The sequence below is a fragment of the Musa acuminata genome, chromosome BXJ3-9, assembly GCF_036884655.1.
Source record: "Musa acuminata AAA Group cultivar baxijiao chromosome BXJ3-9, Cavendish_Baxijiao_AAA, whole genome shotgun sequence".
NCBI lineage: Eukaryota > Viridiplantae > Streptophyta > Magnoliopsida > Zingiberales > Musaceae > Musa > Musa acuminata.
This window is the reverse complement of record NC_088357.1, coordinates 46,082,985-46,105,613: the sequence shown is the minus strand read 5'-3', so window position 1 is coordinate 46,105,613 and position 22,629 is coordinate 46,082,985. Positions and strand designations below refer to the sequence as shown.

Genomic DNA, 22,629 nt, shown 5'->3' with positions numbered 1-22,629 from the left:
TTTAAGATGTGGTATAATTATATTACATATAGAGAAAAACATGAGATAACATAATAATAATAATAATAATAATAATAGTTAGATGATTCTGCGAAAAGAAGTGCAATCGGAAGGTATGTTTTATATAACAACCGTTATATAACAAAATCATTGTCATCTTCAAATTAATTAAAATGGACAGTATTTTGAGTGATTTTTTCTTGTTATCTCTTGTCGTGTCATAGTAAAAGTAGTTAAGATAAATTTATTTTTTGATAAATATTTCGTGTCAAAGGTGTTGAAATAGTCAAATAGGATGCAATGAAAACTTGTCTTTCCGATCTCATATCTTTCGAATACCATAAGATCTTAGTTGAATTAATTTTGATAGGAATTATACTAATAGTTAATCATCATCTAATATATTAAAAAAAAATTCAAATCACCCTTCATCTATTTATTCGTATAGATAAAAGTCTAAGATAGATTGTCTAAGATTATTTCTCCTTTTACTCGTAAGGATAAAAACATCGAGAGAAAATATTGAAGCAGTTACTGGTTATCCCCTTCAAAACTAGGTATAAGAGCGAATTCGTGAAGCTTTTTTCTCGAAAAAAAATTTATACTTAAAGAGACTTTAATTACTAACCTGAGCGTCAAAAGGATCGAGTTAAAAAACTTTTCCTAATATCGACTTTGGTATAGATATCACATCGAAGTTATTTCGAACATTCTGACACTCACATATTTGGTCTGATTGACTTATTTTCCTAAACAAACTTATTACTTGATTTTTTTATTACCTTTCAATCTTGAGATCATTTAACACTCATCTCCTATGAAGACCTACAAAATCCTAATTTAGATTGTATACACCATCTTTTTCGAGATGGAAAGGATCTCTTTTTGTCATTGAAGCATTCTTACACTACACTCCATATGATGCACATCTACCTAACATTTGTTAAAGATCTACGTGTTGTTTGCATTGTGAATTCGTGTTCGAAGGCTTTTACAAGTTAAACCGTGCCAGCAAATTACCCTCCCCGCCACTTTTATACCCTTTCCTTTTTCTTTTTCTTTTTTGTTCTTTTAATCCAAATTGATTGAGCGGTGGGCTAAAGTAAACACGCGTCACCAAAGCATCAAATTACGGCTTTAATTCAACGTTTGGTCCGACCAATAGAAGCCGAACGCGTCGTCCTTCGAAGTAAAAGCCAAAAACGCAGGGTTCACGGAGAACCTTCTCACCGAAAGTGAGGGCCCAGCGTCCTCGTGAAGCCAAAAATTGTGTTTCGTGTCTCGGGAGAGACATGGGTCCGCGTGTTTCCCCCCTTTAACAAGCGGTTCCGCTCCCGCAGTTTACCGAACGAAACGTTCCGTACATCTTGGAGTCACGTTTATCCACGTGGCGTCGCCTGGTTCTTTTCCGGCCCCTATTTATACACCATCCGCGGCCTTTGGGTTTCGATCGTAGCAAAGCCTCCACCGTAGTCTCTCGCACACACTTTCAAGTTTCAATTATGACGGACAGAGAGGATGGCACGGCAAGCCCACCGCGCACCTCCAACCTGTTCGACCTTCTCCAGACCGATACCACGTTCCAATCTGAGGACGAGCAACCCCGTGGCAGAAGCAGTGGCCGCGGCCTGGGATCCTCCTCCGCCAGCCTCGGCTACGACTCCGACTGCAACTCGGCCAGCGCCCGGGGCTCACCTTATGACCTGTCCCCATGGAACTCGGCGGCCGCCTCCCCCTTCGCCAAGTCACCTTGGGCCTACCTCCCCTTCCTCTCCGACGACGCGGCTGACCCCGACGCCACCGGCCTCGTTGGGTCGCTCGTCCGCGAGGAGGGCCATGTCTACTCCCTCGCCACCGCCGGGGACCTCCTCTACACCGGGTCCGATAGCAGGAACATCCGCGTCTGGAAGGGCCAACATGAGCTGTCGGGCTTCAAGTCCTGCAGCGGCCTCGTCAAGGCTATTGTGGTCGCCGGCGACACGATCTTCACTGGCCATCAGGACGGCAAGATTCGTGTCTGGAAGACTTTCGCGAAGAACCCCGTGGTCCACAAGCGCGTGGGGACGCTCCCAAAGCTCAAGGACTTCTTGAAGAGCTCCGTCAACCCATCTAACTACGTCCAGGTGCGGCGGCACCGCAAGACAGTGTGGCTTCGGCATTTCGATGCGATTTCCTGTCTCAGCCTCGACGAGGAGGCCGGGATTCTGTACTCTGGGTCTTGGGATAGGACGGTTAAGGTGTGGAGGGTATCGGACTCCAAGTGCCTCGAGTCCATCAAGGCGCACGACGATGCAGTCAACGCGGTGGCGACCGGATTCGGTGGATTTTTGTTCACGGGATCGGCGGAAGGCACGGTTAAGGTGTGGCGTAGGGAGGCGGCAGGGAAAGTGGGTGCCACGAAGCACGTTCTTGTGCAGAGGTTGCTGCAGCAGGAGAGCGCGGTGACGTCTGTGGCCGTGGCGGAGGTTGCTGGGGTGGTGTACTGCGGATCGTCGGACGGGACGATTAACTACTGGTGGTGGGAGAGCGGGCAGTGGCAGCTGGTGCACGGCGGGGTGCTCCGTGGGCACCGGATGGCGGTGCTGTGCCTCGCGGCAACCGGGAGACTGGTGGTGAGCGGATCCGCGGACAAGACACTCTGCGTGTGGCGGAGGGAGGAGGGTGATGGCTCCGTCGGAGGCCCAGGCCACACCAAGCTGGCGGTGCTCGCGGGCCACGAGGGGCCGATCAAGTGCCTGGTCGTGGAGAAGGAAGACGGCGAGGCCGGCGGGGCCTGCGGTTGTCCCCGCTACGTGGTGTACAGCGGCAGCCTCGATAATTCGGTGAAGGTATGGCGCGTGCCGGAGCAAGGTGCGACGCCGTCGCCTCCGCGCGCGCGGCGCGTGGAGGCGCAGCCGCCGCAGAGCGAGAGAGAGGGCGCGAAGCTGATGGAGTTGGGCTCGCACGTGGGACAAGACTTTAGCGTGCCGGCCGCTGCGTGAGCGGACGTGCGGAGATGCACCCCCTGTTTCATGTACGTATTTGTTCCGATCTTGGAAAGCATGTCTTTATGAGTGAGTGTGTGTGTATGAGAGTCCGTGTTGTTGAATACGTGGTGGGGATTAGATACTGCCGAGGAAGCACCACAGCAAGAAGTAATAATTCAGTGGCAAATGCGTAAAATTAGGAATCCTTTTGTGAACCATAATAGAATGTTACATGATTTCTTCAGAGTTTATGTTTGTGTGAAGTTGTCGATTAATATGTGCATGATATCAATTATATCCGTGGATACGATACATGTGGAGATCCAATCTTAAAGTGTTCCTATCACTCTATTAGATTGAATAAATCTTGATTAAATCGATTATAATTTAATTAAAAATTATTTGATTCAATTAAATGAAATGAGACATCTCATAATTCAATAACAATAATTTTGTGTCACGAGCTACGTGCACTTAATCATTAATGATAGACGATGACGACCTTTGTATTTTTCTCTTTTTTGGTTTTTTCTTTTCTTATCACATACTCTCTTCTCTTGTCTATCTCCTTTTGACTTCTCTTTTGTCGTAGTACCCCTCACTCCTCGTCATAGTCACCCCTATTATCCTCTCATAACCTTGCCTCGTTGATTATTGCAACTCTCGCCTCTCCCTCTATGATTTTTTCTAATCCTCTACATCTTCCCCCAATCTCTCCTTCTGATTATAATATTTTTAAATTTATTTAAATGTTATTATATATAGATTTTAGTATTATTAATTATATTTGATAATTTTTATTTTTTATTAAAAATTAATTAGAAGAATATGAAGAATATATAGATACTTCGTTATTAATGGGGATTCCCAATCCCTACACTCACCCCATCTAAATGGGGAATGAAATGAGGACGGAGACTTATCTTATCTCATTTACATCAATAATTATGTGTTAAGTTAATTTATTATTATCTTTGTGATTTGAACAGACTTATATAATATATGCTAATTTATTCATGATATATTCATGAAGAATTCAAAATTCTATGTAATAAAAAGCATGAAATATGACAATAAATGTGAATGCAAGCACATACAATATAGTGGATATGAATAAATAATGTAAACTGTTCTAAGCATTTAAAATAAAATATAATCCATTAGATATATAAGATTTATCTAATGGTATTAAGCAATAATGTCCTAAATGATGATAAAATATAATCATACTGGATCTAAAAATAAAATTTTAAAGGAATAAAAATGCAAATAATTAATTTTAGAGGTATATATATATATATATATATATATATATATATATATATATATATATATATAATCCTTGAATCATAACAATAATAGTAAGAAACTACTGTTACGGCAATGACAACAAAACCGGCCACCGATCGACCGAGAGCACGAGAATGCGTTTCTGCCTTCTTTCCCGCCATCGAATGCCTCTCCGCCGTAGTCTTCCTTCGCCATCGTGCATCAGGCGATCTCATGCTTGTACTGGTAGCCAGCGCTGTCGACCGGCAACGCCGGTTGGTTGGGTGTCGATCTCTTGGTTCTCTTGGTTGGGCGTCAATCGGGGCTGCATGAATTATGTTCCCCGAAAAGCATGTCCTAATCCTCGCGACGGCAATGACTCATGTGGTCTGGCGCCTGAGGGCGTTCTCGGTCTGCCTCTTGGAGTTCGCGGCTCTCTGTTCTGGTATAAGGTCTTCTCCTTTTAAGTTGTCCGAAAGGTGTTTGTGGAAATACAATAGATTTTTTTGTTCCCATCTTAATGATTGCGACATATTCTTGTGAAGGTGATCCATGGTTATGTCTAATACTTGGTGCTCTCTGTATGCTACTTGCTCCTCCTTTGATGCATCTTTTGCATGGGTTCATCTTTATCGTGGAAAGAAATTCGAATTTGACGCAGTCATATGGAAAAGAACCACTTAATTCCATAATGTTATTTGTTGAATTCCAACCAATAATCGTTGCAGTAACAAATATTGCCGTTTGGTTGGATAAACCTTGTTTCCACAAACAGTGCTGTGTTTTGCAGTTCAAACTTATGTAAGTTTTACAGGTTTCCTTTGATATGACAGATAGTGACCATCTTGCAGCTTATGAATCTTCTACTCATGATTGGATTCTTACCAGACAAGACTGCTGTTGTTAAGGCGATGGGAAGGAACTTGTCAATTCTTTTCTTTTTGTTCAAAAAGAAAACACATAAAAACAACAACAAAGAAAACATGTGCAATTGAATGCACCTCGTGAACCTAACAGAAGGCACTGTTTCCAAAATCTATTTTGGTTTCCTTTCAAATTATTATGGCTTTCGGATCTCAAGATTTATCTAATCATACTTTTTCAGATATGGCATAACAGTTGAACCTGCAAAAAGAGAAAGGGCAGACTTTATGTCATGCATTTGAAATAAACATGGTAATCTTCTTTCAAGTTTGAATTCTCATAGAATGAGAATAACTATAATATGCATAAATTAGCTTTATCTTTGCAATTATCTGTTTTTTTCCTGGTATTAGTCATGTTTCCCTTCATGTTTGCTTTTATGAGATTAATGTACGTTTTTTTATACATGGTTGCCATGTTTGTGTGAACTACAAGTTTAGGATTTAAGAGAGCTTGAGTTGTATGATCCAAGTCAAAATAATGAGAATATCTTAATGAGATAGCTGTAGGAAATTTTGTTAAAGAACATGAGCTGAATTTTGAAGATGAATCAGCTTACATGGACTATTACCCTGGTCTCCAGTTTGCTGCTTTGTTTTCTTTCTACAAGGTAGTCCTTCAATTTACTCTAATAAAGATTTTTCACCCAAACTTAGAACTACTTGTAGTAGCTTGTTGTTGGAATATTGGAGGTACGTTTAGAAATCATGCATTTGTGCTACTATTACGAGGGTGATGCCAGTGCATATGCATTTTAATTGGCTGATGTGGACTGCAAAAATCTAATGCTGACGCCAGAAGAATCATCTGTGATTTTGGACAAAACTCTAAAATATTTGGTTTCCTTTTCTTTTCTAGAGCTGATATTAGTCTTATTAGAGATGGTAGCACTTTTAGTTTGCTCCTTGTTGTCCTATGGTATTGTTATGGCTTATATTCACTACCAATAGTGAAAAACTTAAAAGTACATGCAAAAAACATGTTTGAGGGATTTGTTCTGATTTGTTGATTTTAGGAAATATGTACAAGTTTCTCGGAATTTAAAAAGAATTTGCTACTTTTCGAGGAGTAGATTGAGGTTTGGAGGTGAGCACAAGAAGACGTCAACATCAGACTTCCATGAAGTGTAGGAAGACTTGATGGAGTAGAGACACAGCCCAAGTGGTCCAGACTATGGAGATCTCCAAGCTGGTCATCATAGATAAATTGTGATCAAGTTAGATGGATCATTGCAGCAGTGAGAACAATTTGTGAACTGAGAGATAAAGCACAACTCAGCAAAGATCTTAACTCAGTGCCAATTACACACCTACCCGTATTGATTTCTTAGAATCTATGTAGTGTTCTCCAAACTCCCAGAGAACCTTAAACCACCTATTCTAGCCTTCATTAGCTTCTGGCCCAGCTGAGAATTGCTCACCAAAAAAAGTAGACATTAATTAATTTGATAATATGGAAATGTGGTCACAAACAAATTGTTGAAAAGTATAAGTTAATTTGTAGCCCAAAGGAGATACTAATTGTTGAAACAAACCAATGCTAGGTGGACTCAGAACTGATAGATGTGGTAAACCAGGAAAAAGGAACATCTGCAGAACTGCTTATTCAAATTGGATCTGAATACATTGCTCAATAATTCTTCAAGCAAGTGATGCTGCCTCTTCAATATCAACCTGAATGCTAGCAAATGAGAAGAGATCGGTATGTGAAACCACAGTCAACGTGTTGAGGCCATTGTTAAAGGATACCTAATAAGTATCACTCAACATAACTCTGAAAGAGGCAGCTACAGAGAAGAAGAATCTCACTCTACATATGATTAGAATGAAGCTCTTACTAGCAAGCATCTAAAAAAATTGTCATGAAGATTTCAGATCCAGAAATCATGGTTCATGTATTCACATCATATGTTTTGGCTTTATAGCTCCCCACCAATGCAAGAAAACCAAGGCATTTTTTATGATGTTCCACTGTCTTCAACTTCAGTGTGCTTTTGACCATGTCCTTGAAGTTTCTTATCCACATGCTTGATTTCTAGATTTTCATAGCAGATGGAGTTTTAGGTGTCCATAAATGATAGATTATTCAGGCCTCAAAGCAAAAATCATCTTCTGTTACCACCAAATTCAAAATAGAAAGAGAAGTTAATGATTCTCAGTCCAATATAAGTGGAAATTAAGTACAAGCTGGGGTAGAAAATGATGACCACCAAATATACTTTCTAAAAAACAGAGAAACATGAGCAATATTTGTGTTTCTAATGTTAAAAATAATTAAAAACATAAACAGTGCCAAACATGCAATTGATTACTTAAGATTAGAATGAGTGTGTTCAATTGTTGTAAACTTGCATTCTCGGATTAGATTCTTCAAGGGTGTATGCTCCACCTCTTGGTATTCCTCTTTTTAGCCTGGATTCATCTGATTTATCTGGGTAAGATAGATTAGAAACATATTTGGGTAACTATAATTATCTACTAATGGTTTCTGTATCTATAATTAGTATGCATGCACTAGTGGCACAAAAAAGTCTTGTTAGTTATGCACATTATGAATATGCGGACTTCCATCTAGCATAATTTATCTCACATTCTTATTATTATGTTAAATATGTGGAATTTTCTAATTCACAGGTCTTGATGATGATGATGATGGAGTTCAGTGGAATGGATCACACACGGTGTGCAGCCACTGGCAACATCCAATGCTGTGGACCAGTAAGTTTGTTTACAGCAATTTTTTCATCTAAAACATAAGGATGATCTTCTCTTAAGCTTTCTTAGTGTTTGAGGAGGTTCCAATGCTGTTTATATTTTATCGAGAGATTATTTCCACATAAAGATGATCAACCTTATTTGTACCTTCTTTCAACCCTGGAATACTTCATGTTGACATTGCTATCCAGTCGCAGCATAAAAATACTCTGCAGAAGCTAGGTTTAGATGTAGGGTGATTATGAAGAAGAATAGTAATCTTTGAGATCAATCATATTGTACATAAGCTAGATCTATCAAAACCATTAACACGTGCCATAATCAATCCCGATTTCTGTTTCTTTATTTTGTTGCCAATGCAATGTCCCTCAACTTTGTGTAGTATCAGTTCAGGAATCAATGATTATGACTCAACTTTGGCCTCTACTACTCTGACTGGAACTCTAGTAATTGGCTGTTCAAGACTTGGTCATCTCCTTGTTCATACTTGGCTGCAACAGTGAAGGATAGAGTAGAAACTATGGATGTTGTGGCATTACATTTAGACTAGTGCTTACATGTGTTATACAGTTGAAGGATTAGATCAACTACACCCAACCGGGCTAGTGGTATGTATCTACGGTCGAATCGAGGGTTTGAATCATCGGCATGACAATTCATGTGCTCGTTGGCTCATTAATCTTATTTTCTTTCCCTTTCTCTAGTGGCTGTAAGTTTCTATTCTCTTTCTTCCTAACTACCATAGGTTTCACTAATAAGCTGGAGAGGCAAATTAAGCTAATTGAGATGTATTTTGCCTCTTTTCTTCTTTCCCAAAAGCTTTAAATTATTTCTATACTTTTTTCAGTATAAAGGATGCACATCAAGCAAATCAAGAGAACTGAACCAAAAAGGCATTATCCATCCACCAGAGCTTTCATTGTTAAGCTGAGGAAGTCATCATCTTGTTTCCAATTAAGAGGTTTTCCATTTGTATATATTTTGTTATATAAAATTTTCCAAGCATAAAATTTGAATACCTTGATTTGCTAACCATACAACCTTCCTGCGCAGGTGACAATTCGTGTAGCGACCCTATCTTAGTGGGCGAAGAAACAATGGATCTGTTCAAGGTTGACATCCTTTACACTAAATGCACACCCCCTTTGACCATTTGTCTGCACCCACCAAGTCATTCAATCCTACAGTCCGTCTTCGTTGCTTCGCCAACAACGAAGAAGAGAGAACCACAGACGCTTTATTCTTCCCAGTCTTCTTCTCCACTTTCAGTTTGCTTCCATTTGTTGTTTCCGTTGATCGACAGATAGAGAATGTCTTCGTCCCATCAAAACCCTGTTTTCTTCTTCTTCCTCCTCTTCTTCTGTGCCGCTACAAGAGCTTCTGGATGCAACCAGACGTGCGGCTCCGCTACTGTCTCCTACCCCTTCGGCTTCTCCGATGGATGCGGAATCCGGCTGAACTGCTCCGCCGCCGGGGAGATGCAACTCAGCGGACACCGGATCAGGGTCATCACACATGAAACCATCATCTTGGACGTGCAGCCGGTCTGCGACCGATCCATCCTGGCTGCCGAAGGGCTCTTCCGGAGCCACTACGCCATGACGTCGAGCAACACGCTGTTCCTGCGGAACTGCAGCTCGCAGAGGGACTTCGGGTGCATCATCTCCACCGAGAAAATGTCCCGGCGTCTCAACGTGACAAGTTGCGGGCTGCAGGGCGACAACACCATCTGCTACTCCAGCAGGAAAACGGGCGGGTTCCTCTCCTGGGAGGAGTTTACGGAGGCCACCGCCGGGTGCGCGTTCATGTTCGCGTCGGCGAGGTACGGGGGGGCCACCTTCAGCAAGCCGTCGCTCGTGTTCGGAGAGGCCGAGACCGGGTGGTGGCTCAACGGAGAGTGCCGATGCGCGACAAACGCCAACTGCAAGCGCGTCGACACGCCGGTCTCCGGGGGGAGTACGGGCTTCCGTTGCAGCTGCCACGAGGGGTTCGTCGGGGACGGCTTCGCCGACGGCGCAGGTTGCGCGAGAGGTCAGTCCTGCGTCTTCTCTTCTATTAATCACCACTTCCATTGCATGCTGTTTCACTTACGGTGATCAAAATCTAGAGAGAGAGAGAGAGAGAGCTTGAAAATTTTATTCTAGCATTCATATGATAATAAAATAGATACTATCAATCTAATTAAAGATATTGCATTACAAATCCAATATTGGAAAAATAAATCATACTGTAGTAATTTAAAAATAGGACATTACAACCTCTTCTTAATATCGTTGCTGTGATTCTTGAAATCATATGGAATTTAGCAAAAATACTTTGTCTAAGTCGGATTATGTTTTCTAAAACTTGGAAGTGTGATTTGGTGAACGTTAAGATATCTTCTAATTGGGGATTAAGGACGACATGGTTCAGTCATATAGATCAATCTGACCAGAAATGAAATGGATTAGCATAATTAACGAAGAGATGTGTTCAAATTTTTACTGTCACTTCTTTAGTTAGTCAATATAGTTTAGATGAGGTAGGCCAATAACCATATTAGAATAACCCAAATTATGAATGAAAATGTGAGAGTCGATTTCATCTTTAGTGAACCTTATTAAGTTGTCAAACAAACAAAGAAGTGGATGTAATGCTTGTTATGATTCACAACATGTGGAAATTGTCTCAGAAGAAAGGTTGTGTGTTTCATTGGACCATTATGATTGGAACCATCTTATAGTTTTTGGTTGACATGGAGTTCTTATGACTTCTGAGAGGCCAACTTATACTGCCCATCTGTACCCATTAATGGCCTACCTTTGTTCCTCTTAAATGACTCATCATTCTTCTCATTTCTTAAGTCCGTAAATTAAAGTATAGAGGAGCTGAGTTCAAACTTTCTCACCATTATTCATTCTTTAGCAATATAAGCTAAAGATCAGTTTTTCCTTTTTTTTTGTGCAGTACAAAATTGCAGGTCTTTAAGCTCCATTTCAAGCGATTGCTGGAGCGGCTCCAAAGTTGGAGCTTTTCTTGGAGGTATTATGTTTCTTCCGTTGGTGCTTCATAAAGAACATGATGAAATGATCAATGGTATTAACTTAGCTGTAATACATAAGCAAAAAATTTCAAGTTATAAAATAGAAAAAATAATGACTAAGCACAATTAACAATTAAATTATGCTGAAGGTTATCAAAGGGTCGAAAAAAGAAAACTATATAGTTAGATTAGTGTTTGGGAAAGTTTTAAATAACAATTTAAAATGATGCATATGTTCATTCAATGATTTCTAAATGTTTTTGTGATGTAGATCATGTTCAATGAAATTGATCTTTGATTAGGTGCCTTTATTATAGAATTAAGGCTTCAGCCCTTTAGATAGATAAAATTAACGGTAACTTCCACATAAAAAGCCAATTTTTTTTTATTTCAATCATTTTTATCAAATTAATTTCCACTTGTCTTCTCACAGGCGTCCTTGCCGCAGTCTCTCTGATGCTTGGCGTGGCATTCTTCCGCGAGTACATCCGACGCCTGTCCACCGCCTCCAGAGGGAAGCAAATCACCCGACGCCTTCTCTCTCAAACATCCTGCACCGTCGCCACCTTCTCCCTCAAGAACGTCGAACGCGCCACCAGCAACTTCGCCGGCACCTCCGTGCTCGGCGCCGGCGCCTACTCCACCGTGTACGTCGGAAAACTATCCAACGCCGGCCTCGTCGCCATCAAAAGGCTCAAACACGACGACGTCGACCTCATCATAAACGAGATCAAGCTCGTCTCCTCCGTCAGCCACCCCAACGTCGTCCGCCTGCTGGGCTGCTGCTTCGAGAGCGGCGAGCACATCCTGGTGTATGAGTTCATGCCCAACGGCACTCTCTCCCAGCACCTCCGCCGGAAGCGAGGCGACGGCTTGTCGTGGCACGCTCGCGTCTCCATCGCGGCCGACGTCGCCACGGCCGTCGCGTACCTCCACACAGCCGTGCAACCGCCGATCTACCACCGTGACGTCAAATCCAGCAACATTTTGTTGGATTACGACCTGAGACCGAAGCTGGCGGACTTCGGGCTCGCGACGCCCGCCATGGTGGAGTCATCCAACGCCTCGACTGTGCCGCAGGGGACGCTGGGGTACGTCGACCCGCAGTGTCACTGTAACTTCCACCTCTCGGATAAGTGCGACGTGTACAGCTTCGGGGTGGTCCTGGTGGAGATGATAACGGCCATGAAGGTGGTGGACTTTGGTCGAGCAACGAGCGAAGTGAACCTGGCGACGCTGGCGACGGACAGGATAGGGAAGGGGATGGTGGAGGACATCGTGGACCCGTTCATCAAAGGTGACTGGGATGATCGGACGAGGGCTTCGGTGCAGGAGGTGGCGGAGGTGGCGTTCCGGTGCCTCGCCTTCTACAGAGAGGCGAGACCGTCGATGGCGGAGGTGGCAGAAGAGCTGGAGAGGATTAGGATCGAGGACCGTCGGTCGGCCGTGGAGAAAGCAACGATAGTGTTGGAACATTAAATTAAAATTGATAATTATATAAAAGATTAATAAAATTATATATTTTTTTAAAGTTAAATTTAATAGCTTGGCTTTTTTCCTTCTATAAATATATAAATAGAGAGATTAAGAAAGATATAGATTAGAATACACAAGAGATTAATGTAGTGTCACAAAGTTGAGAAATCTGGATTTTGAGAGATTGGGAGATTTATGTCTAATTTATAGGTCTCATACTAATAAAAAAACATTTATATACTTTTATTATATTTATAACAATAACAATAAAAAAACATAATGTCCTAATAATTTGATATTGGGTTTTGTTTAATTACATATTATCCTATATAGTTAAATCTCTTTTTATATTAAAATTTTTATAATTATAAAAGTGAAACATTTAATCTTATTTATCATAATATCATCGATTTTATGGAAGACAGATATAAGATATAAGAGGTGATAATACTATGTATGAATAGCACAAAGACGATGGACAAAAAGATAATTTCAATGATAATGATGAGTTAACTATATTTTAGCCCATGTAGTTAGACATATTTAGTATATCAGTCCACATACTTCAAAAATTTATATTGAACTCTCTATAATCATGAAAGTAAAATATTTAATCTTATTTAACATAACGTCATCGGCTTTATCAATTGAAGATATAGCACATGACAGTACATACATGAATAGTATGAAAATGATAGGCAAAAAAAGTAATTTCGATGGTGGTGATGGATGATGGCATCGTGAGTGGCTGTTATGACGATGATCGATGACAACGACGTGGTGGTCAGCCTTATCGATGTCGATCCGAACATCAACGAGGAGGAGGAAGAGCTAGAAGAGGAAGATGAGGCAAGTGAGGCATCTACATCTACGTTGGCTAGGGTTTCAAGATCGATCGATTGTATCTGCTCTATCTCACCTGCCTCATATTCCTCCTTCAGTATCGACGCAAATGTTGAGCAACACCGAAGGAGGAAGAGGAGGCAAAGCGATGCGGTGCTGATGCAAATGCCCAACTCCCTCGTCTTCCTCCTCCATTGTCAACGCATATGCCTCACCACTCTACCTCATCATCGATATTTGGATCAATATAAATAAGGTCGACCACCACGTTATTGTCGTCAACCACCATCACAACAGCCACCTACATCCGCTACATCATTAAAATTACCTTTTTGCTTATCGTGTTCATGCCATTCATGCACATGCTATCATGTGCTATATATTTTGTCAGTAAAATCGACGACGTTAGAGTAAATGAGGTTGAATGTTTCACTTTCAAATTTATCAAAATTTTAATGTAAAATTTTGAAGTCTAAGAATCGAAATGCTAAAGAGGTCTAACAAAATGGGGTAATATGTAATTAGTATATTATTATTATTATTATTATTAAAATTCTATATTTATTTATCTTCCGTCGGTAAAATCAACGATGTTAGGGTAAATATGATTAAATGTTTCACTTTCATAACTATAAGGATTTCAATATAATTTTTTTAAATCTAAAGATCAATATACTAAATTAATCTAATTAATAAGGGTAATATATAATCAACTCTCATTGACACAGCCTCAAACAGGACAATAAAAATGTTTGAAATGTATGAAACAACTCCTTCGTGATGCTGCATTTACTTAGGTAAAATATCATCTGAAATATCCAATGCATACAAAATATCTCTATTATGTATTGCCGTCTAAAATAAAAAGAAGCAAACAAAGTGTCAGATGTAATTAATGAATCTTTGGCACATAATAAATTCATCCTGAAAAAAAAAATATTTTAAATGTTTGATACAACTGAAGTATCTCTCCTATGCATTTGCTTACGACATAAAAGTATTTGAAGCATCTATCTCAAAGCATCGCATTCCACATAATACGATCACCCCATGATAAATGAACATTCAAGGCATCGATATGATTCAAGCATCTTCTTACGTACCATACACATACATAAGATTATATATATATATATATATATATATATATATATATATATATATATATATATAATCTTATCAAAAGATATTATTGTTATGTTTTAAAAATTTTGTTATGTTTTAGGATAATTGCCCCAAATAACAATGATTTTAATTTTGATACACTATAATATTTTAATTAAATTATAAGTAACCACCATGTTATTCATCTCATTGGCATATTTTCAGTTAAATATACTTGTTTTTTTTTCAAATTGTGCGCATAATAAACTTTTATATCATTAATATTAATTTCAAGTAATCGTAAAATGAGAATAACATCTACTTACAATAGTATCATATAATCGATGATGACATAGTGATATCGTGTGCTTAACTTTTCGACAATAGATGGACGATACCTTACCGTTATATGGGCAACATTTTAATGATATGTCATTGTCACATAAATGATAAATCAACACCATGTGGGTGACACATCAACGTCACGTGACCCACATTTCAACGCCATGTGAATGACACATTAACGTCATATGGATGACATGAAATTGATATGTACAATACACTAGAACTATGTGGTTGACAGATGTCTAACAATGAAGAGAGTAAGGATCAAAAGAGATCACTATAAAAGAACTTTATAGGTTTATTTCCAAACTATTAACTAAATTATTTAAACCTAAAACTATCTTAAATATGGAAAGGGTATTTGTTAGTAACACCTACTATAGTTTTATAGGATTCTAAACCTCTATAGTTGAATAAGTATAGTATTAAACAAAATTAAGTTGTGATAGATGTGAAAGGGACCACAATTTGCTCCCAAATTTTTACTTAACAACAACTAATAAAGAAAATTCAATCATTATACAAATTAAAAGTTTATATAATAATTATGATTACCTATGAATATGAGAAAGAATTATTATTTATTCTATTCCATTCATAATAATGGAACAATCATGTTAGGCAAAACAAAGAAAATCTATTAGATATCCCATAAGTACATCGAACTCATCAAAATTCATTATGAAATAATATTCCAAAAAATTGACCCTAATATATCTGATTAAAACATAATATCATGAGAAATAGATAAATTTGTGACTGCTTCTTACTATTAGATTCTTTAGCTTTTTCATCTGAATTTACATTAATTTTACAAGATCCGACAAAGTTGTATGAATATATTTAAAGGAACCCTAAATTGAATTAGGGAGTAAGACTAATAGTATATAATTAGGGAGAAATTGAAATATACTATTTTTTTTTTCCGAAAATAAAAATGATAATAAATTACTCCCATCAAATAGACTAACTTTTTTTGAATAGAATAATTTTTAATATAAATTCATCGAGAAAGCCACATCAGCAATGGTAAATTTGGCCTTTCCCGGCAAACAAACACGCACGAAAAATTGAAATCGCTGCGCCGAAGCCCTTTAAGCATCATCGCTGATCAAACCAAATCCAACCGTCCGATCTCCTACCCAGCAGCCAATTTAGTCGCCCGCCTCGCTCCTCTCCTCAGTCACGCAACGCGTTCCTCTTTCTCCGCCATGGCTTCTCCGGACCAAACCCACTCCGTCGAAGAAGCCCTAGCGCAAGATCCCGTTCCCTCCGAGGCCATGGCCCCCGAGGAGGCGGCCGCGGTCAAGGACCTTGACTGCAGTGGCGGTTCCTCGAGTGCTCCCGAAGAAGAGGGGCCCGAGAAAACCCTAGTTCACGCGGACGAGCTGTTCGAGAAGGGGTCCAAGGCGATAGAGGACGGGGACTTCGTGGAAGCCGTGGATTGCCTCAGCCGCGCCTTGGAAATCAAGTTAGGGCTTCGTTCTGCGACCTTTCGATCTTTTTCATCCTTTAGTTGTACTCTTCGATGGCTGAGTTCGATTTATGCTTCTATTTGCATCGTTAATTTTGTCTGTGGAACCAACACGCTGACATATCTGTATATGTCTTACATCTTAATATTTCTGGAAAAGTCGTATCTTTTAATATTTTGACAACCTTTTTTCCCCCGAAAGGTTGATATATTGAAATTTGTATCGTCCAAATTTACAATGACTCATGATGACAATATGTAGATGTTTTTTTGTCATATGCCAATTCTCTTGGTTTACATGTTCATCTGTCTATATGTTTATCATATTAGAATTTGTGGGGGCATATATATGTATACACACACATGTATGCTATACGGTTGTTTGGGAACTAAACTGGATGATTGATAGCGTTAGTATGGTTTATTTCAGTAGTTATCTGTTAGAAAATTGATGTAATTTCTGATAATTAAATACCTTGTGTACCCTTTTTACTTTACAAACTCATGCTAATAGACACTTTTTGTGTGTGAAAAGATAATGCCTTAAAAGTTGGACTGTCGCTAAATCAATGTATGAATGAGGAAATAGTATGCTGCTTGGTCTGCAGTGTTGTGGACGTTTCATGTTGGTATCTACAATGGCCTGCAATGTTGTATACAAAGTGCGTTATTTCTTTGTATGATTGTACTTTCAAGCATGATATTTTTTATGCTTTTGATGATCATTCCTCTGATGTACCTTCAGTTACCATTTTATTTGTAATGTAGTTTTAATTATGATGTTAAATTGATTGATTAAGCTTTGAGAGGGGAAACAAAAGGGGAGAGGAAGCCAGTGGAGAAGAAAGAGGAGGGAGGTGAGAAAAGCATGAAGATGGAAGGAGGGCAACAAGAAGGATGGTTGTTAGCTATGGAGAGAAGAGAGAGGGGAACAAAGAAGAGAAAGATGAAAAATGAGGGCAGAGAGGACAGCAACAATGGGTGTTGGTTGTAGAGAGAGAGAGAGAGAGAGAGAGAGAGAGAGAGAGAGAGAGAGAGAGAGAGAGGATAGGGTGGGAAGAGGAGGAAAGTTAGAATGACAACAGCAGAGGGTTCTGGCTACACACAGACGAGAGGTAGAGAGAAGGTAAGATGGAGGAGGGGGTGATAGTTAAGTACCTCTGGTCACACATAATTGAGAGATAAAGAGGGAAGACAGAGGAGAGGGCGATGACTAAGAACCTACAGAGACAGGGGAGAAAGAAGAGGTAGGAAAAAGGGAGTGAAGAACAGGGGAGACACACTGGACAAGGAGAGACACAACCAGTGGAAGGCAATCGATGGTAAGAATGCTAGGGCATAACACATGTATCAGGCATGGGGGATTATTTTTGGAGCAGGTCGGAGAGAGGGGGGAGAATTGGGTTTTTATCCTGTCAGTGGTATTTAGGTCACCTGGGCTAGTCTTTCTGAGTGCCTAGGATGCACAGCATGTTTATTGTTGCTTAGTTGAAGGTGCCTTGTGTATAGAAGTATAGCACACAGCTACACACTGAAGCCCTCAGCCTCGTCTCGCCTTACCCGAGTGCTTCTTGACATTATTGAGTTTAGTTGATTTATTTCTGTATCTTAGATTATTTAAAATCCGACATTGTGTAATTATTTTGAGAAAAAGCAAGTGAACTTTCGTTATGATTCACTTAAGCTATAAAATAGAGCACTTAACTTGGTGTTCTGTCCCTGAAATCTCGGCTGGTGGGCATATTGGTTAGTGATCAAGAAGATATGGCATGAGACAATTGCTTGAACTTTTTGACTGATAGGCATTATAGTAGTGTAATTTTTTGGTTAATTATTACTTATTCTTCCATATTTAGATCATGAATTGATTTGTTTTTAATCTATTGATGATAACTGTAATCTAACTTTTTGTTTCAGGGTTTCACATTTTGGTGAACTTGCTCAAGAATGTGCTAGCTCATATTATAAGTATGGTTGTGCACTACTGTATAAGGCTCAAGAAGAAGCTGAACCATTGGGTAACTTCCCTAAGGGCCCACCAACAATTGTAGAAAAAGCCAAAACTTCTAGTTGCACAGAAGAGAGTGGAAGTTCATCAAAGGCTTCTGTTGACAATTCTAAAGAAACACCAGTTGGGAAAGAAGTACCTGATGGTATTATTTTACAATCCACATCTCTCTTCTTTACAAGGTCCAAGATAGTGATTGCCTTATCTCTAATTAACCTCATCAACACTATATATATATATATATATACACACACACACACACACACACACATGTATGTATACACATATGTATGTATATATATAATCATTTGAATGTTAAAAGACTCCTATACTAATTCTGTAAATAAGTACAATACATAGTTCATTTTGTATAAGGTGATTCTCCTTTATGACCATAACATCTCAGAAATATTGGAGACTAACGAGGGATTTGCTGCTTGTGCAGCTCAAGTTTTTAAAAACTTCATGATTAACTCTGGGGAACAAATCAGCAGTAATAGGGTCTTTGTTGATGACATCTTTATACCTGCATTGCCTTTGTCTTCTACATAGTCATCATCATATTGAAAGAGTTAAGACTGATAGTACATCTTAGGAAAAAAGGTTTATTGCTCCTATGGTTATTAACACCTACATCCTCAGATTTTAAATATGATTGCTTCTTTTATTTTATTTTTTTTAAGGGTATAACTTGATTATTGTTGTTGATGCCATTATGGATCATATCAGTTGGACCAACCAAATTTTATCATATTGTTGTAAGTGTAATTTTCCTCCATTATATTCCAGGAATGAACTGAATAATTTTACATTTCGAGATTGTGATTATAAATATAATTGATCAAGGATGCCTGTCCTTGTGTGTTGCTTTTGAAAATGAATTCTTGAGCAGCTAGTTTTAATCAATCTAGATGTCTTATTATCATACTTCAACTCTGTGTTTAATAAATCAGTAATACAAGGTACTTGTCTATAAACTTAACCACCTTCTGTACTTATATTGCTGTTCTACTCAGTATGTGTTCTAACGCTAGTGCTGATGATCTGATACATTAAGCACCTATATATGTTTGATTTAGATAATAGGTATCTGTTGTCACTGTTGTTTTTCTATTGGGATTTTTGTAACACTGGGTATAACATCTATCATTACTAATACTGATACAGTTTTTTAAACTGTCCTTTCATATGTTACTGGGTGATGTAGATTAGTCAAAACTATTGTGATAGGGTTGCTGTATAGGTCAGCTTGCTTATCGAGCAATTTGTGCAACGGTTATTTAAGAGTCCCAAATGGTTCTAAAAGATTATCAAAGTGACATAATAGATTTTTGAGTTATATGCCCTAAATGTTTAGTTTTAATCAATATGTATCAATAATTATATTAAGTTTATTATATATTTACTTTCGGATAGTTGTATATTCTGTTGGGAAGCCAAAAGCCTTAAAAGGACTGTTGGATTGTTAATAGTTGATCATGATCATAATAGTGCCCTTAGGAGCACCCAATTTTTTAGGGCACCCAATTTTTTTGTTAGGATTGTTTTCATTTTAACTTTGTGATGCTCATGATGTGTAAAGTTAATGTATTGAATATTGACTTATCTCGATCTTGATTGGTTGAACCAGGTTTGGAACAAAACTCATATAAACTACCTTTAGATTTTTGGTTCATGGTTTCAAATAGCGGTCTGTATCATTTGGGGTGAAACAAGGCTGTATGAGTTATTATACAGGCTGGTTTACCAGTCTGCTATATTACCAAGCTGCTATTGGACCAAAATTTATGTTTGTGGTTTGGTTTAAGAATATAGTGGTAGTTTTGGCTGAAATCAGTGACACAAATTAGTCAAAGCTACCAAAACTCATGAGATAATCAAGTCTGCCCAATTCCATATTTGTTAATTTTTTATGACTTTTTTCTAATGAAGACTGTTTAGTGGACAACAGTTGATCGTATTTCAGATTGGTTGAACCAGATTTCTCTTTCTAAGAGAAATGCTAAAATTTCCACAATGAAAAAACATTGATACTGCCAAAGAAACTCTTGAGGGTTAAAATTGAAACTGAAAATAAAGGTGACGCTAGAAATCTTGTGTTATATTTTGGTCATCTTTAGAATTGGACACGTAGTCAATGTTTTGATAATTTAGTCAAGATTACCAGCCACCACCTCCTCCCTCCCATTGTCCTTAGAATGCAGACATAATAACATAACAGAGGAATATACAATCAAATCTAATTCTAGTCAATAAGCTAGCACACTTGCCATTTATTGATTTTTTAAAAATATGAATAAACTTATTATGTTGTTCTTGTAGATCTTATAAAGTTCATGTGGTGACCATAGCAAGTTATGGATCTGGTTGGTTTGCATGATTGCTGGAGTTCTAGACATCTTTGATAGTCATCAACTTTCCTGTTCCTAACTCTCTGTTTCTTTGGCAGTAGCTTCAATTTTAGCCTTAAGCATGCCCTATCAGTAGTTTCTGCAGCATTATTGTTTTAGGTCTCTTCAGTTTCTTTTTTCTGTTTCATGGCTAAACATAAGTTGCTCTACTGTTCCTTGTCATAGCTGTTCTTATTATGTCTGTAGGAGAAGGTTTAGGTGATGAGGATTATACAAATGATGAAGTTGATGATGAAAGTGGAGATGATGATGAGGATACGGCTGAAGCAGATGAAGATGAATCTGATTTGGATCTTGCCTGGAAAATGCTAGATGTTGCAAGGGCAATTGTTGAGAAGAGCTCTGGAAATACCATGGAGAAGGTGAATATCTTGGCTGCTCTAGCTGAAGTTTCCATGGAAAGAGGTTAGCTTCCTTTAGCTGCTGTTCCTACAGATATCAACTGCTATACTGAAATCTGAGCAACTTTGCTAACTTGCAGAGGACATTGAGACTTCGTTAAATGACTATTTGAGAGCTCTATCCATATTGGAACACCTGGTTGAGTTTGACAATCGCCGGATTGTTGAATTGTATCCTTTCAAGTGATATATTGTTACTACTTGCTACTTGTTAGCAATGTAAAAATAAAATTCTGACCTGGAAAGTGAGTAATTAAAGGTCATTTACAGAAATTCTCTTTTCTGCTTCTTTAACTTGATTTTAGAAACTTCAGGATAAGTTTAGTCTTGGAATTGGGATCTAGAATTAAAGATGCCATACCTTACTGTGAAAAGGCGATATCACTTTGCAAGTCTCGTTTACAAAGACTCAAGGAAAATACAACAAGCTTGACAACTCCAGCTGAAGCTGTTGGGAATTCTGTGTCTGGCTCAGAGAAAAGTGACAATCTAACTGCTGAAGATGCTAGGTCTTCATCTAATTTTGTGGAAGAGATAGAACTATTCAGTTCGATATTAATTGAGCTTGAAAAGAAGGTATTTTTTTACTAATGTTATTTTTCTTTGCAAAGTTGAAATTTGATTCTTAGAATTTTATTGCATTAAATTATATTACCAAATTAGAACCACTCGATCTGGCAATCGGTGATTTTCTCTCAGCTGCATTGTCAAATATCATGCGATAGCATGGTTGTAGCTTACAAACAGATTACTTCTTTGGACACACCATCAGCACTTACAAAGTCTTTTACATTTTATGGATGTAGCTGGAAGACCTGCAACAAATATTGATGAATCCAAGATCTGTTGTGTCTGAAGTCATGAAGTTGATAGCTTCTAAGCAGCCTTATGATGAAAAGAATGCACCAAGTGCATCCAGAGCTTCATCTTTGAATTCTTTGCAGATGGGAGCCACAAATGGTGGTTTTGATTCTCCAACTATTTCTACTGCTGCATCAAATGGTGGTGTGATGGACCTAGGCATCGTGGGCAGAGGCATAAAGCGAGCTACTATAAAGCCAATTGATGCTGAACCTTCTCAAAAGAAACCCATGTTGGATAAGACCACAGAGAGCTGATCGTGGCAGCATTTCTGTTGCTCAAGATGTGGGGCTCTTGGCTCCACTCCTTGAGATGCCCAAGTTAAAGTAGTGCTGGTATGCACTTCACTTTTTGCCCTTTATATTTCAAGCTGGTCAGTGCGTTGTTTGCATTGGTGTAGTCTAAGCTAATAGGATATTTGATACCATGATCAGTATAGATGTCTAATGGAACTGTTTGTGATATTTAAATGTGTGCAAAATTTCTAGTGTAGCTAATCCTGCATTGAGCTTTGCAAAATATTGGACTCAAATCAATTAGTGGTGTACTTTCTTTGGATGAGTGCTGCCTTATGGAAATCACATATAGAGATTTACATATCAGTTTTCCAATGGATCCTTATTTTTCTCCTTTTTTTTTCTTTATGATGCCATTTTATACAGGTTTACTTTGTTTTTATCTTTATATTTTGCTTCATTGTTCATTGTTCATGTAGAATTTTTTATAAGAAGATTGCTTTAGTCAAAGTGCTATGGAGGTAGCAACATAGGACAGAGAAAAAGAGATGTGAGAGAAATATCTAGAGCTATTC

At 38.7% G+C, this 22,629-nt stretch overlaps 3 protein-coding genes across 3 annotated transcripts; all 3 read left to right on the top strand.

The window, feature by feature from the left end:
• Window positions 1–1,454: 1,454 nt before the first annotated feature.
• LOC135649020 (protein JINGUBANG-like) lies at window positions 1,455–3,210 on the top strand. Its single transcript, XM_065167114.1, has one exon. It carries the CDS (start codon window positions 1,503–1,505, stop codon window positions 2,979–2,981), a length of 1,479 nt encoding a protein of 492 aa, XP_065023186.1. The 5' UTR covers window positions 1,455–1,502; the 3' UTR covers window positions 2,982–3,210.
• Window positions 3,211–9,112: 5,902 nt separating this feature from the next.
• Window positions 9,113–12,374, top strand: LOC103999410 (wall-associated receptor kinase-like 14). Its single transcript, XM_065167218.1, has 3 exons — window positions 9,113–9,904; window positions 10,820–10,894; window positions 11,329–12,374. Exons 1-3 carry the CDS (start codon window positions 9,184–9,186, stop codon window positions 12,372–12,374), a joined length of 1,842 nt encoding a protein of 613 aa, XP_065023290.1. The 5' UTR covers window positions 9,113–9,183.
• A 3,465-nt stretch (window positions 12,375–15,839) lies between these two features.
• LOC103999118 (uncharacterized) lies at window positions 15,840–22,376 on the top strand. The gene is made up of 6 exons (XM_009420774.3): window positions 15,840–16,134; window positions 18,055–18,290; window positions 20,743–20,961; window positions 21,038–21,128; window positions 21,263–21,533; window positions 21,764–22,376. The coding sequence occupies exons 1-6, from the start codon at window positions 15,875–15,877 to the stop codon at window positions 22,073–22,075; spliced, it is 1,389 nt and encodes a 462-aa protein (XP_009419049.2). The 5' UTR covers window positions 15,840–15,874; the 3' UTR covers window positions 22,076–22,376.
• Window positions 22,377–22,629: the final 253 nt, after the last annotated feature.